We start from the raw sequence: 17,428 nt of genomic DNA on the forward strand, positions 1-17,428 counted from the left end.
TTTTTTCCCCCCTTCTGGCTAATACAATATCAAGAATCAGCCATGATAAGTAATGCCCTTTATTTTACAGTAAATAGATAGAAACTCAATACAGGAAAAACAGATCAAATTACTTAGTTCAGGCCAGCTACTGCAAGAAAGATGTATTTTTTAGTCTAAAGGAGTTAGTTGCTAGGGTCTTTTGGCATTCCTTGGAGACTAGTCAGAGCAGAATGAGAAACTTTTTCTTATTTTTAATATAGGTCATTTAAGACTGCAACCTCAGAAATAATTGCAACAGTACAACTGAGAAGGCAGTAAACTATAGTGCACTGGAGGGAATATAGGATGAGATTTTGGTATGGAAGCAACTTTTCAAATCAGTTTTGATGCCAAATAAAATGAACCTCAGTCCAAATAACAAGAGGCAAGTTTTAGAAGAATTAACTTAAAGCTCTGTAGTATTTATTTTCCAAGATTTTGGTCACCATAGTACCCGAAAATTTACCTTGCCTTTTGTCTGTTCCAATCTTCAAGTCTGTTTCATTAACTTAATGTATTAGTAAAATATTTCATAAGAAGAAACAGAGGCAGATGAAGAGAGTTTATTAAATTCTCTTATACGATGGACAGGCAAATTTAATGATTTTTTTTATTACTAAAGTATTGTTGTGTCAGTGCTCTCTATCTTTTAGCAGTTGACACTTACCACTGCTTCATTCAGTGAGAAAACTGTCTTGTTTGTAACCTGAACTGCAGCTGTTTAAACTTGGAGACATTGATTGCAGTAGAAGGGATTATTTTGTTTTCTTACCTGTCCTATTCTTTTTTCAGTTTTGTGAAATTATCAGGATTGGAAAATGTTTCACCTTAACATTTCTCATTATTCTAGGGATTGAAAATACAAATATAAAGGAACTAAATCTAGATTAAAAGGTGAAACAAAATGTTTCCTCTTTTTCAAACCAATCCGTTGGCTCTTGGGTATTCTTAGTTCCTGTGTTTGAATGTATTCATGAGTTTTGCTTCCTGAAACTATAGTGAAGCACTAAGGTTTGGCAGATGAATACAACATGTTTGACTTTTGGGGACTTTTGCATGAAAAGATTTTGTATCTTGGACTTCATCAGTTCTACGTGACAGCAGCACAGAGTAGCACAGAGATTGCAGTGGAATTTATTGGAGGGTTATATGATACTTACAGTCCAGTATTTGATTTGAGAGCCATCTACTAGAATCTCATAAGGTATGGAGGTAAAAATGCACCACAGAAATTGAAATATATCAGATTATCCTTAAAAGCATTGAAATATAATCAATAACATATTTCAGTGGTTGCTAGCCATATGGAAATGATGAATATGATTCTAAAGGGCTTCACAGCAGCAGTGGTAATCTACAGTAACCCTTTATTATCTCTGTTTTTCTTTGTACATTATACATTGGAAGATGACACAGACCATCCAGCACTACTGTATGAGATAACTGAAGATGTGTCAATACTGTTCTCATATTCAGCAGTTCAAAATACACACCTTCTAAGTGTATTCACCTGCCTCATCACAGGTAATATAAATCCTGTAATTTTCCAAATACGGAAAAATTTGTTTTAAATTTTCAACTACCAGATAGGAACATTGGTTTCCTATCAGACTTTTCAATCTCAAAAAAGTTGATGGAAAAAAGTGAACGTGGAACTCTATTTCTGTATAAGGTTCTGTGAATTTGATGAGTAAATCCAAATGAGAAAGGAAAGGGGAAATATTAGTCTATTCATCAGTTTAGAAGTTAGTTTTAGCAAATTCACTAATTGCTTCTGAGTTCTTAAAGGTAGGTTATTAATTTGTAGTTTGAATGAGTTTACTCAGGACTTGGATATGTTAAAATAAAAACATTTATAGTTGACCATTGTTGTAATAAGAGAAAGCAATATAGTGTAATGCTGCAATTTTTCATTACAGAATGTAACTTTGGAAACCATCTTACTTGAAGAAAAATTCTTCCATGGACTTTTTAGAAAGGAAGAAGTAGATGTTAAAGATAAATCTTGTATTTTCTTTTGAGAGAAGAATGTCTGATTGTAACTATTGCCATCATGCCAAAAATTGCCAGAGACCTTGGAATATGCTTCCCAGGCCCAGTATTTTAATGATATTCAGGAGCATTTCTCTCTGATACACTGGGAATTTGCTATACCAATGAAAATGTTTCTGTCTATACATAAAAGACATTTACTCATGCTGGCATGCAGAAAGTATGAATGTTAAATAATTGGAAAACATAATACATGATGAAAATTGGATGAAAATTGGATGAAAATTTATGGGCATTTATGTGTTCTGCCATTAAAAATACTTTTTTTTTCTGCATGGAGAATATTTGCACAAGTAAAGCTTATATTTTTGTAATAGCTGTCAAATGAGGAGACTATGCCACAGGCAGAAAATACCCATAGTTTAATTAGAGCCAGACAGACAATAATGTAGGATCCCTGCAATAGCAAAGATTATTTTCAAAGGGACCCCACAAATTATTAGGGTATTCTATGTGGCAGTCAGTCTTCCTTGAATGACTAGGTTGTCTTCTTAATTGATAAATACTTTGAAGTCGCAGGGTTATCAGGAGAAATCAAACACACCTGGCCTTTTGGGGTTTCTGATGTAATTCCTGAAACAGCTGTCAGCCTTCCATGCTTGTTGTTTATTGCTAAAAAGTATGGCAACATAAACACCTTTTTAAAATTCTAAAAATTAGTGAAATAATTATTTTGATAGTTAGAACTGGAGTTTGTCCATCTGTGTTTTCAGTCTTTTCAGACTGTAAGAAAAGGACATTGTTTGGATGTTGTGCTGATATTTCCACACTGGCAATTCACTTGTTTCCTAACTTTTTGTATCCCCATTCCCTGAACCTTCAGTTTTTGCTTCTGTAAAAAGAGAGAATGATACATATGTCTTCAGATACCTTTGCATGGTTGGGAACATATTTCTCATCTTGCAAATAAATTTGTAACAAAGTAATAAAATTTTAAAGCTTGGTTTTAGGTAAATATATAACAATAGAAATATGATACATATTAATCCTCCTTTGATCTTGTTTTATACTAGTGGTGCTACAGCTATTTTAAAACTTCGTTATATTAACAGGAGAGTATGCAGTAGCTTTAATATAAATTGTAATCATATATTACATGTATGTATTACATATCTATATATATGATCCTATAATCTAAAAAGATCATAGTAGTAAATATAGAACATAGTTTTATAATAAAATACATTACTAGATTAACACCTGTGTGTTTTTTCTAAAAACAACCTTTTGCTTTTGTCATCATTCTCAATGAAATAGAACCTCTATTAAATGGAAAAAGACTTTCATTAATAAATCAGGTGAATAAAATGCAATAAGCAGCAACACTTTTACCAGCAGAAGCTAGCCTGAAAGCTGGTAAGTGGAAAGCTAATCAAGTAGGGACCTGGTAAGAGAACATTAAACATGTCCTGAACATGTTGAGAGTTTGCCCTCCATGAAGTGCTTTTTTTCCTTCTTGGTTCTTTTTTTCCCCAACTGTTACTAAAATTTGGCCATCTCCATAAAGTCTTAAATATAAATTTTTCACGTGAGAATGAAGCTGCCTACATCTGTGCTATGCATGTGCTTTCTGAAATGGGCCCAAATGCCTGGATCTGGACTGGTACATATGTTGTCTCCATCGCTGGATGAAACTGCATGGACTGCACATGCCTGCAGCAAGAAATGTCATAAAGGCCAATTCTTAAGAGTTACAGAAAGTTTACTTCACTCTTTTTAGAAAACACTGTGTGCCAGTTTCTAGAGGAAGAACATTAGACACTGTTTAGATGTTTTCTCTATTGAATATCTTTCTGAGTAGCTTTTATCTCTGTGGAGAAAACAGCGCAGCTTTGGCACAGTGAGCTTGCTAAGCTGTCATCAGGTACAGAAGATCTGAAAGACAAAGAAGCTTTTGAAGACAGTTAAATAGACAGAAGCACTGGTGAATGCAGCAGAAACGTAGAGATCTGCATTCTATTGTTTAGGACCCTGTTTAATTTACTCTAACACCTCATATGCACTTACTCAAGATGTGTTGCTGCTCTGGCAACTCCTGATCTCAAGATAAAGAAACAGATACTGGTGAAAGTTACTGGAGACGCCACGAAAAGTAGAATTATTTTAAGAGGAGTTTAAATAGGCTAAAAGACTTTACATTTTTTGATATATAGATGACAGACTGTCAAACAAATGAAACAAGATTGGGAATACTGGCAGAACATTTAAAACATAAATAAGCATCAAGCTTAATGAGAGAATATGTTATGAGGGAACTGTAGAGCTATACAGATGAACAGGAGGAATATCCTTGAGTGCATAAAGTTGTGCACAAACTAGTACATCCTGCCAAGAAGCTAAGTACCACTGCTGCTGGGGGTATTTCACTAGATCTGATTTGAAACTAGCTCAGATATTTCTTCTACTTGGTAATTAGATACAGTTTACCTAATACAGAGTTTAATTAATTATTATTTTTTTAAAGATGTAGATTTATATGTCACATGGTCACTTAGAAGCAACACTGAAAAATGTAAATTTGATGTCAAAGAGAAGTGGAGACTGGTGGAAGAATTCAGATGGGAGAGTGTTGAGGCAAAGTAGTTGCATGAACAAATTGAAGGGGTTTTTATAAGGGTTTTTATAACATTTTACAAGGACTGAAAGGAGGTCCTGTCTGTTTGGACCAAGAGAGAAGGAGGATGTTGAGTAGAGTAGGATCCCAAAATGCCATGTGGGTTTTCTTTATTAAGAGTAATATGAGGGAAAACTTTGAAAGAATCCCGAGATTATGCACCTTAATATCCAGAAAGTTAGATATTGGAAAGCAAAGATATAACAAGCTTTTGAAAAGCAAAGATATCAGTTCTTTTTCACAAGTTTAGTTAAAGCTGATAAAACCTTGAAATGACATAATTTGAGAGAAGGACAGATGGAAAATATTGCTAGAAGAACAATTAATAATGCTGAGCTTGATTTGTTAGTCACCAGCATGGAGACAATAACTGAAGATGTGTCAGCTGATGAAATTACTTGGAGAGAGAAGATGAGTAAGATGAGCAAAAGGCTATAGACACCTCCCTGGGGAATAATGAGAGAGTGGGGAAAGAGCAAAAAGACTCATCAAAAGATGAACTGAAAGAACAGTCTTGAAAAGAACTGGAGCAAAAAAAAACCCCAGTCTTCAAGTCTAGTGGGTGTAGAATGTCAGGAAGGCAAGAATGATCAATGGCATCAAAAACAGGAAGAAGGCAAAAGAGAGAGAAAAGATGGGAGATGAAGGACAGGGAGATTATGTGTGTCAAGGAGCAGCAGGAGTGGGCTTTTCCACAAGGGAAGGACATCTGGGAGATGACAGTGGCAGCATGAAAGTCAGGGGCAGTAACTTCTCTGGCAAGGGCACAATCCCACAATAGCTGGGCAAGGCAAGCAGAGCTGGTCAGGTTGTGGTAATTAAGGTCATCAATCAGTCCAGATCACAAGGCAAATCCAAAATGATGAGACATAATCTGAAGTCAAGTCAGCATGTCAGGGCCAGAATCAGGACTGGTGACAGCAACCAGGTTCAGCCAACAGCCCAGTGACTGTCAGGTAAAAGTATAATGACAAGGCAAGTCCAAAGTCAGGCCAGGAAAACAACTCAGCAGGTCAAGATCAGTGAGGCCACAGCCCACAGCATAGCCCAGGCAAGGGCCCCCATCCAAGGAGAAGAGACCCTCCTCTTACCACTGGTCATGGCACAGCTCTTTTCTCAGCAGCCTCCTCCCCAGGCTGCCGAGCTGCATCGTTCCAGAGCTGGACGGAACCACAGGCAGCTCAGCCCCTGGGAGGGGGAACAGGCTGCACTCAGAGCCCAGGGAATTCATTGTATTTAATGACTTATGGTGGACTCTGCTGCATTAATGAGAATTTTGTGATTGGCTTAATTAGGGTCAGGAACTCATCCCCAGGTCTATATCTGACCATAATTCCTTCTTGCTATTGCAATGTGTAAGATGAGAAAATGAGATGTTATGATCTAGAGGCTGGAATGGGAATCACATCTAGGTTGTGATACAAACAAGAAGATGATCTGTGTTTTGAAGGATTTAAATATAAAATACAACACATTCAGAAGGGAAGGTTTAGCAAGGTAATTGAAATGTTATTGTTATCCATTCCCTGTGCACTTTCAAATTTTTGTATTTTTGAAATGTGAGCTTTCTTTTCAAGGCTCAGAAATTTCTTTTAAACATTACTCGCAGTATAGGCTGATAATTTATCATTGCTGTTATTTCCAATATAAACTAAACTTTAAGCTCAAGATCCATCTTTTTAAAGAAAAATATAAATGTAGTTTTCTAACTAAAGGGGCTAAAAAACAGTGAAGGCTTCTTGCAGCTTTGGAATGAAATCTGAGAGACCTGCAGGAAACACTGGTTCTGGCAGGCAGCCAAGCAGGCAGCACAAATGGTAACACACAGCTGCAGTCTGATGCCTTATTATTTATTCATGTTGTCCATGGAGTAGAATCATGGAAACATTCATATCTTCCAGGCGTAAGAGTACAGGACTGGCTTTTTATAAACACGGGAATTATTTTTAGCAAATTTTAATGTTTAGAATTCCTTTGCTTGAGACGTGAAGAAAATAAAGAAGGGAACATCTCTTTTCACATAAAGTTCTGACATGGGGAATGTATTTTAAATTAACCGAGTGCTACTTAAGCATTTTTAAAGAAAACACATTTTAAAATACTGATAACCTAGGAGCATATTAGCTGAAGATGCATAAAAATATACTTCTGATCTATGTCTCCAGTACTAGATTATCACTATAAATGGAAATGTTATCAAAGGTATAAATTTAAGCAGGTATGAATAACTTGCTCTTGTTCTTTAGGCTGTACAGAGTGTGTTACATACCTGTATTGTACATAGTACATAATGATTTATAGAATTGTTTCATTCTTCAATTTAAATATTTTAAAACCAACTTTGAGTAATTACTCTGTCTAATATTTAGTATACTGCATTTATTATGAGAATGCAAGGGCAACTTTTCAACAATAAACATTCAGTCTTAAAATCTTACATTACAAGAGCTTGTAAAACTTTGAATTGCATAATATATCTGTCATTTCCTATAGGGAAGAAAGGATATGAGCTGAAAAGAATTTTAGCTGCATGTCTGGAAGCAAAATGGAAAGACCTGTAGCAAAATTGAAAGACCTGCAGCAAGGGGAGACTTCTGTAGCAGATTAGCTACGTGTACATGGGCCAGAGGGTGGGACCCTGTATGTACATTTATCTATATGTACAGTCAGTAAAAATTCTGTCTTTGGTAGAGTCTTGGGATGGATGCTTAAAGTATCTTTTTTTCTTTTTAACTGAAAATACACATTATTAACATTTGTGTCTGATTTGGAATATGTTAGATGAAATGTGAACAAATACTCTAAACTGACCTGTGCACTGCAAAAGAAGTTTAGCCTATCAAGATAGGAAAACAAGTCAGGGGATTGTAAATTCTTTTTTGATAGATACCATTTTGGTATAAAGATAGGCTATAAATTCTGTGAACCTATGTGGAAATTATTTAAAGTTTGAAAGATTTTCTAAGAGCAGAAAAAACTTGGTTCGGAAAAGTTTTTTGTAATAATTTCTGCCAGATTTTTTGGTTTTAATAAACTCTAATAGAACTGATGGGATGTTTCAGAAAATGGGAAAGAAATATTAAACTTTTTACACTGAAAATGCAAATGGAAAATTTCCAGAAGGCTGTAATGGAGCTACATTTTTAGTGTTTTAAAACCAATGGTTGTGCTAGTGCTTTAAAAGACTATATGGGACAATATCAGTTTGACATTGGATTGAACCATTTAGCAGGGCAATATTAATACAAAAGTAAGGGAAGGAAACATAACTGATGCCACTAATTTTTGTTTTACGGAAAGTGATTTTATTTTATTTTTTTTTTTGAGCGGTGTTGAAGTTACCCTACTTATTAATAGCAGTTACAATGCTGGCATAGCTGAGATCTGCAAGTCACTAGAGTTTTGCAGGAAGATATTTTTATTACAAAATTATATCAATATGGAATTAACTGTTCTGTCAAATGCATTCCAGCTGAATGCTTGTCAGCTTTGTGCTCCTTACCAATGTAAAATTAAACTAGCTTGTTATTTTCATTTTAATTTTCAATCTCAAAGGGAGTTAACTGAGGAAAACACGATGACCAGTGCTATAGAAGAGACTGAATTCAGTGCAAAGGTCAGACCTTTCCTGCTGTGGCACTTAAGGTAGGATGTTTCATAAGAAACTGAGGTGCCCAAGTAAAAAAGAGCAAACAGTTCAGCAAAAGTTGTATGTGCTAAATTACCTTGGTACACAGTAACACGCTTTCCTGGTTTTCAACTGTCCAAAAGATTTCCAGGTTTCTGATTGCAAACAGTGATCCAGTTTCATCAAGGAATGGAGTCCAGTAAACTCTGTTACTCAGTGGTGTACTCCAACCACTGAACTGTGTTATACTCGCCCACACCCAGGGAGGGCTCAGTGCTCTGGATCCTGCGTGGATGAAGGTGCCAGTGAAAGGAAATAATTGACATAAAATTTCATTTTTAGTATTTCCTGTTGTAGATAATACTTTAATTTGACAGTGTTTTCTGTTTTGCTTTTTACTCTTTTTCTAGTAAGCCCTGGTTATTCAGTATGTTTTATCAATCGTTACTGAGCATTAAACTGATGGTCTGTATCTTATTTCCTCAGTAGGCAACAGATAGTTCAGAGATTGTCACTGAATATGTGCAGATAATGATCGATTTTTACAATTTCCCTTGGTTTAAATGTCTGAATATGGTTTTCTAAGGGGAGAGCAGTGGGCGTTTTCTCCACTTTAGTAAGGCTTTTGACGCTGTTTCCCATAACATCATTGTAGACATGGCAATGAAGTGTATGTTAGATAAGTGGACAGTGAGGTGGACTAAAAACTGGCTGAATGCCTGGGCTGAGAAGGCTGTGACTGGTGGAACAACATCTAGTTGGAGGCCAGTCACTAGTGGTGCACCCCAGGTTTGACACTGGGCCCTTTACAAACATCCTCTATAATGTTGTGGGTTTTTTTAATTTTCTGTCTTTAACAGCTGTTTATTATTTTGAAGACTTTCTCCACATCCCCTGGAAGTTTCTGCAATGGTTCTTAATGAAAAGCATTGTTGAAAGGCTTTGGAAATCCAGTTGTACAAAGCGATCGTTTTGTGAATCAGATTTGTGAGGTGTGACTTCCCTCTTTATTGTGTCCACTTATAATTTCTACCAGATAGTGGTAGAAACATCTGGATAACTTTTTTGTATTTTTTTTTTAACTCCCAGAAAACCTCTTAAAAATTGAGACTATGTATGTTAGCCATTTTCCATTCATATGGCAATGAGATCTGGCACTCATCCTTGAGATCCTTAAGCCTTCTTAAATGATTAACTTGGCTTTTGGCAGTTTGCTGCTATTCCTTCATTGATTCCTCTCTAGAATATTTTGTTGACACTTTATTTTGAATAATTTCTCTGGTATTTGCCCTCTGATGGGGAATGTATAAGCAAGGAATGAGTTTACATATTCTGTTTATTTCTTATTCCAAGTGTCCTTCCTAATCTCAGTGTCAGGCTTCTTCTTCCAGTGTATTTATTAGTTTTCGTGCCTTCCACGAGGCACTAAATCCTCTTTAGCATACTTTTAACGTTTAAATTTCTGTTCTTTTTTATATTCTTCATTTAAATGCAATTCAGCTTTTTCAAGGACATCTTCTTACTTTGATCAGATGGTTTTACTGTCTGCTTAATCCATCCTTCTTCTGTTTGTGTGATCTTTCTAAAGTCATCTTTGAACAGGTTCTCTGGTGCCCAAGAATAATTTGGTGGTTCCATCCAAACATAGTTGTAGCTACCCCCTTGAGTTAATTTATTTATATTTTCCCATTTTGCAATTTGGCATTACTGTAGAAGATGGTTTGACTTTTATCAGTATTGCAATGATAATATCCTATCGTCATCTTTTTACAGTTTCTCATATTCTTCTGATTTTCTTCTTATTATTTTGATATGCTATGTCAGCATCCTCATTCTACCCCTTACCCCATCTTACTTCTCAGACTACCACTTGTTTAGAAGAATGAATGCATTTGATGTGAATTACTGGTTTTTGATGCCTCTTTTTTTCCACGGCACTCTGAAGTAGGCCTTGATTCTGAGTCTGTGCTCCTTATCCATTAAAAACCATGACTGTGTGACTGATTATTCTCAGGGCTGTGCTTTGGTTAGGAAATATTTCTAGAATAAAAACTATGACACTTCAGTTACAGACTTATGTTTAATTTTATTTAACTTGTCTCTGCTCCATGCTAAAAGAAAAGGTAAATAAAATCATAGATAAGGAAAAAACAGTTCATTAATTTTATTTTTTACATTATTTACTTTATTTAATGAAATGCAATGGTTTGATTAATCTATATTTACTGTTCTGTATTGTTGTAATAGTGTTGTTGAGGGAATACAAACATTTCTTTTCCATGTACCTCGGTTTTCTCTTTATAGAGTTGTTCTGTTAATTTTTTTCTGCGATATACAGCAAAACCTTCTGCTTTTTATAGAACTCATGATGAACTCATCAAGAAAGGAGAAATTTTGATTGCTGAAATAGAAGAAAATCTGAAGAGCTTGCCAAAAGTTGAGAATGCGACAACAAGCCATTTAATCACATATTCATTGGTAATTGCAAAGTAAGTAACTTTGTAAAAGGACATGAAAGCCACCATGTAGCTGGAGGAGTGTGGGGGACCTAAGGAAAACAGCCGGATTTCCCTCTCTTTCTCCTGCGCTCTGGCTCCTCCCTCCCCGCCTACCCTGTGCTCTGCTTCCCCCCCGCCCCACAGGCATTCTCCTGATCCCTCGAATTCATTCTGTGATCTCAAGTTTTGCTTCTCGACATTCACCCCGTTACCAACACTGGCCAACACACCCAGCTCCAGCCTCTCCTTTGGTGTACCACGTCCTTAGGAAGCAGAGAGCAAAGGAAAAAAGCAGGCTGTGGTCAACAGATGAATTAGAGGCTGACCCACAACACCTTGTGTATGTGGGGGACAACCTACACTTTCATTTGCAGGCTCACTCTTCACCAAGTGACACCTTTAGCTGGTAATTAATATCTTGAGAAGATGCAGCTTGGATCTTTTAAATAACAAGAAAAAAGTATCACATACGTAAAGGAATATTCAGTAGTTTGCAGTGGAAGACATTGACAACAGAAGTCTTGCTCTTTAAATAATTTAAAGGTGAGATCATATTTTAAGTGTACGTTGACATCTGCTTCAGCAATCCAAACCGAGGCACAGAACCAAGCTGGAAAATCCACAGAGCAAAGAATCTACAATACAGTACTTTTAAACCTCTCTTGGATAAAAATACTTATATTTTGTGTAATGCACTATTAAAGCAAGGTGAGACAGTTCATATTGCTATACTATGAAGAATAGATATAATATTTCTGATAATTTTCCACTGACAGCATATTTGACTTATTTTTCTGTATTTTAGAAGCTATTTCCCATGCTGATCTGTATGAAACTCATCAGTTTACTTCTAATATGCTCTTTTTAAAAGATTACCTTAAAAATTTGTCTAAAATTAATGTTCAACCCAAATATTCTCAAGTTATTTAAAATTATGCCCTATTGTTTTTTTTTTCTAGCTGCAATTTATCCATTTTATTGAGATGGGTTTAATGCGTGTATTATCATTAATGAACATTCATTGGAATTACTTTACAGCAATCTGTATTCACACTTGCTTATAAATATTTTCATTCTGCTGGATAAATACTTTGGCAGCAATTCTGATTTTTGAGGAAGAAAACCAGAAGTTCTTGGAAAACATCCTCTAAATAGTAGAATTTTGTAGCTAGAACATACTCTTTTATGATTTCTACTTGATCAATATTTTACTTAGAGAAAAGCTTATTTCCTATTCACATTCTGTGCTTCTCTGAGAATGAATTTGTATTTGTTACGGAAAAGAAAACATGGTCATATTGTAGACCAGTGCAATTATGCAGGAAAGGAAAAAAATCATCATCTCAAGGGGATCATATATTTATCAGTTGAGACTTCCTCATATGTAGGTGCTCAAGAGACTGCTAAGACTAGTTTTCAAGCAGCCAAGAGATAGTTTAAGCAGGAGGCTCAACACATTGTGGTAAAGTCAGTTCATGGATGTTACTTACAGAGAATTATTTTCTTTAGCTGACTTGTATTTTTGTCATTGTAGTTTCAATCCAGGATAAGAAACCTTGTTTATTAATAATTGTCATAAAGCAATTCTAGCTTAGCTCTTCAGTTAGTAGACAGGAGCTGGGGAAATGGATAGATTAAGGATAGTGAGACTATGGTTCCATTAACTGTAATTCTTTTCAAACAGATACACTGCTGGGGTCTTATATCTTCCTTGTCTGGGATCAGAGTCTCTTGAGTTGATGCACTGTTGATATTTACTGTAAGAGTTCACTGCTTCACCAACTGGCAGAATTCAGGGTAAGTAGCTGAGGTCAGTATTTACAAACCAAGGATTCACAACTACTTCTGGTTTCCAGCACTTAAAATTTATCATAGTTGAACTACACCTTCTCTCTTAGCTGGAACATTTAATCTCACTTTAAAGCAAATCCTACAATCTGTGACACAGTATCTTGAATCTGATCCTGTAGGATGGCAGCTGTTCTCTCTCATTTAATCAACTGTTCACTTGGAGATATTAAGCAGCTTCCATCTGGCTGGAAGTGGCTACTGGAAACCCAGTTCAAACAAGGGTTTAAAAAAGCTCTCCTTAATGGGCCACTTAAATTCAAAGCCTTCAGCATCTTTGTGAAAAAGCTATCTACCAATCCACACAAGCATTTTGAAACCAGGCTAGTTAAGAAAACTGCAGAACATGTAAAACATAATGAGTGGACACAACCAGGTTAATGCACACGTAATTAAATATTTGCTTAATTTAAGAGGACCGGTAATGCTGTATAGGGGTCAATGTTCCTAAAGGTCAGCTTCCAGTGGGACATGAATTCTGGATAGTTCAGGATTCCAGTGTTCTCTGCAGTCTGGGAAAGATGGAGAGGTAAAAAGACAGATCTGAAGGGGACTTTGATACAGTCCAAACCAGAAATTTGGGATTAATATTTGTAGAATGTTGACAAAGCTACAGCCATAAAGGTCAGAAATTATCTTTTCTGTTCAAGCTGTTTTGTCTCAGTTTTCATGGCCAAATAATACAGAATGTGTTTAGAAGAAATTTCTGCATTTTTTCTTACACAGCTTTTGAAAATCCTCAGTGTTGTTGGAGAAGCGACCGAAGCACTAGGAAGGGAGGTTAATATTCATATGTCCAAATCTCATCTATTGTGGAGACAGTCAAGTTGCAGTTCTGTAAAGTCAGCATGAAGAGGAACAGACAACATGAGCTGTACATACAGATGCAGCTCCCACTGGTACCTAATCTTGTGCCAGGTTAGGTGGTATCTCAGGCTGGTTTGGTTCCCTGAGGTGGAAAGGCAACACATCATAAAATGCTCTTTCTGTAAGAACCAACCCAGAGCAGTACATGGCACAGCTTCTTCCCATCAGTGAGTTTGCTCTCATTTGCACCAACCATCAGAAAATGCACCTCTTGCCAAATGCACTAGGCCAAAGGAAGCAAGAACTGCAGCAGCTCCGTGTCCCCAGGTCCATCGTGTAGTGCGCTGAAGGGTGTATTCCCAGTGAGCCTGTGCAGGCAGGTGCACCCTCACGTACACAGAACACCCATGCACACACACAGAGCACCACAGACAGAGCACAGCACTCAGGGAAACAGGGACAGGACCAAGGGCCTCCTCCCCATCGCCTTTCCCACTGCCCAGAAGGAAGGCCCATTAGTGGGAAGAGCAGACATCCCTGCAGTGCCCATCCCTCCCGTGGCTGGGTTGGTACACTCAGTCTGTCCAGCAGCTGCCCCTGAGTCTCTGCTCTCCTCCACTGCTCCCACCTGTGCCTGCCCTGCTCCAGCGGCTGCTGCAAACCTGCCCCCTTGCACATCCCACCGTGTGGGGTCTACCATGTATCAAGCCCTTGAATCCTCTTATCTCCAGTTGCTTCCCTCATAGAGACAACGGAGACAGACAGACACACACGGAGCCCAACCTCTCCCTCGATCCCCCCTCCCACCTCATGGAAACCAGACTCCTCCTGCCCTCAGATGGGTGTTAACAGGGCCATTCAGAACAGATCCCCATAGTGTCTCAGGATAACCTGAAATACCAAAAGTTAAAAAACCCTCAAGGAATCATACGGATTCCAGGAATATACTTTAGGAATGTATTTAATTACAAAGTTGCTTTGATAATATACTTAGAACATTATACTCTTAAAAAAAATTCAGGAGACCTTATTTTCCTACAAAATGCAGTGATTTTTCTCGTTTGTCATGTGTTGTGGAAGAGTATTAACCAAAGAGCCCATTTGCTGGAGTAGTTATTAAACTACAAAACTTCTCTAGCACACACGCAAATGAACGCCGGGGGCTTTACATCCACAGCCCCTGCACGTAACACAGAGCATTTGGGCATTTATACAACAGCTCCTGTTTGTTACCCAAGATCATTTCAACTTAACTCTTCTCAGGACATATTTGGCATTATTACAATGTCTATTACCTCTTGTGCAGACAAAATTCTCAGGTTTTTTGAGCAGTATCAACTTCTACAAGATAAAGAGACGAGATCCAAGTATTTTAAGGTACTTTTATTTAATAAATAACTTCAGTAATAGCACTGTAAAAAGTGAACATCTGTTAACAGAAAAAGGCACTTAAAACAAGAATATGACTATGATGCAGTTTGAATGGTCAGAGGCAAATGTACATGGCACATGTCAAGAATGATGTGCGACTCATCACATGACAAACTATGCAATCTTAGCTACAGGGTAAAGGCAAATTTACAGCTAAGACTGCTAAAAAAAAAAGGAAAAAGAGCTTGTGTCGATACAAAAATATTACAAAAAGAATTGCAACCAAATACATTAAAAATGTTAGAAGGGTGACAAAGCACCAGGCTTTCAAAGAGAACATTACAGAATAAAGACACAGCATCACGTAAGGCCCTTAGGTGATCTGAGGATGTCTTGGTAAGGTACTTCATGATACTGCCACCCAGGGCTTGAATTTACAAAATAAAACTAAGCAAGTTACCAGTCAGCAACTTTTTCAGTAATGGCACGTGTTTTAAAGCTATTTTTTCCCTCTTAACATTCTTCTCAAACACTTTCATTTTAACCATAACCTGGCAATAAGCAACTTCAAAAACAAAGATAAGTATGCACACACTTTTCAGTCTTTTACACTGCCCACTTCCAGCTTTCTCAACTTAACATGTACTTAATCACACATCTAGCAATTCGAAGACCAATTACCCACCAGCTCCATGCTACATAAGTTTAATTACATCTGCAAACTCAAGCCCTGATTTCCCTGTAAAGCTAAAAAATGTAATACTAAATGGCTAGGCAGAGCCCTCATGCTGATTGCTTTAATCCCTTCCCTCCCTGTCATTCCATATAGTATCGTGCCCTGCAGAAGATCTGGATTCACAGCACGGGAATGGGAAAGGTCAGAAAGGCACCACGTGACCTGGGCTGTCTAGGCTACACAGTCTCAAGTTTTTTTTTGTCCAACCTCTGGCACCAATTACTTTTACTTGCAATAAAAATAAAATAAAATTAAAAGTAAAAAATTACATATGGTACATTTTCACACAGGAAAACAAACCTATATGTAATGAATTAGTAAAATCACCGCAGTTTGCCCTAAATCTATCTTACTGTGACTACAAAAATTGCTATGCTGCATACAGTGTTGTGAAGTCATACAAGCAGTGTTCATTTTCCCTCATACTTAGGATTGACCACAGTTGTCACTGCACTCTTGTAAATAGGATTTTCACCCTAGAAAAAGAAAAAAAAATACTCATATTAACATTTAAAGAGATTAAAAACAACGTGTTTGCAAGAGGTGTAACAATTAGCTTAATAAATTCCCCATTAATGTTTCATTTGTACACACAAACAGCTCAAGTCAAACTAGTTTTCCCTCTAACAACTTGAGCCAGGGCATGCGCAGCTGATCAATAAAGCAAAGGGTTAGAACGATCCTGTTTTGGTTGCACCACACACTTCCTTGGAGGCAGCTGAACCTCTGTGCTCATCTCAGGGCTGAGCCATCACCCAGGGCTCTGCAGTACAGGGCAGTGTTTTTAAGGAAGTATAGAATTGTAAACAACATTGTTTGACACCAAGACTGACCACAGACCACACTCTGCTATAATAAGCATTTAAATAGCTTATCTCATATTACAATTTAATTCTAGAAACAAAGTGGAAAGACTTCTAGTGTTTTGCTAATACACAGTCACTATTTATATTGAACATTCAGTACTTGTCATTCTCATTTTATTTCTGCAGGTCCCCCCACCCCCCATATGGGCAAAATGCACAGATAAAACAAAGAAACTTCTGTATTGGTGCAGATGCTGTAATAAAAACATTACTTCTACTGACACGAGACAAGCCTACAGAACAACTGCTTACAGCGCTGTTGCTGAGATTTAAAAACCTCTAAATTAAGCTTATTTTAAGCTTCCTTTGTTGCCAGGTTTCCTTCTATCTCAGTAAATCTTACTCCATTTATGACATCCTTGTACACCTCAGACGAACAGACTGACCAGAAAATTAACAGATAAATCTTTGCAGGAGAAAGGGCTACTGTGAGGTACAGCCTGGAGCTGCAGTGCTGAGCTCTTATCACAGCCTGAACGTCAACCTAAATGAATGTTGTTTGCCAGCATGAAGCTCTTCTGTGCATACACAAATAATTCCTGAGAAAATTCAGCACAGTGCAGTTGTCAGCTGGAGTGCTGTTGTGGCCAGGGCTGTATCTGGCCTTCTTCAGCAGTGAGGGAATCTCTCTCCCTTTAAGGTTCCCCCCCGGTCTGAGATGGCCTATATAACCATATTAATTCAACTCTATTAAGTTACACACCATTTAAAATATTTCAGGTTAAACCAATTTTTCCTACAGTCAATTAAAGGACACACAAACACCAGGTGTCTACTTTTCAGGGTCATAAACCTGGAAAATCAACTAGGAATACCACAGAATGTGCCAGAAATGACAAGGCAAGCAAGTAACTAACTTGGTGGGAAATTTTCATATCACAGTTCCTGGGAAGTTTGTTGCCTTCTATTTGCAAGACCTGGTCAAGTTAACTGGGCTACCCCACCAACCATAGCTGCTGCTGAGGAGGACCATGTAGCTGGTGCTAT

The 17,428-nt window shown here is 37.2% G+C and overlaps 1 protein-coding gene across 2 annotated transcripts in view; it reads right to left on the bottom strand.

Annotated features, from left to right (window-relative positions):
- Positions 1-14,832: 14,832 nt before the first annotated feature.
- Positions 14,833-17,428, bottom strand: part of ITGB1 (integrin subunit beta 1) — a 44,236-nt gene continuing 41,640 nt past the window's right edge. The window contains exon 17 of one of the 2 annotated variants that reach the window (XM_032689316.1): positions 14,833-16,051. Coding sequence is in view for 1 of the 2 variants with exons in the window: in XM_032689320.1 (XP_032545211.1) it covers positions 15,986-16,051 (66 nt within the window). In the remaining variant the exon portion in view is untranslated. The remainder of the gene's footprint in view (positions 16,052-17,428) is intronic. The other variant, XM_032689320.1, reaches the window with a different exon arrangement.

This window comes from Chiroxiphia lanceolata, chromosome 1 (assembly GCF_009829145.1).
Source record: "Chiroxiphia lanceolata isolate bChiLan1 chromosome 1, bChiLan1.pri, whole genome shotgun sequence".
In the NCBI taxonomy this organism is placed as follows: domain Eukaryota; kingdom Metazoa; phylum Chordata; class Aves; order Passeriformes; family Pipridae; genus Chiroxiphia; species Chiroxiphia lanceolata.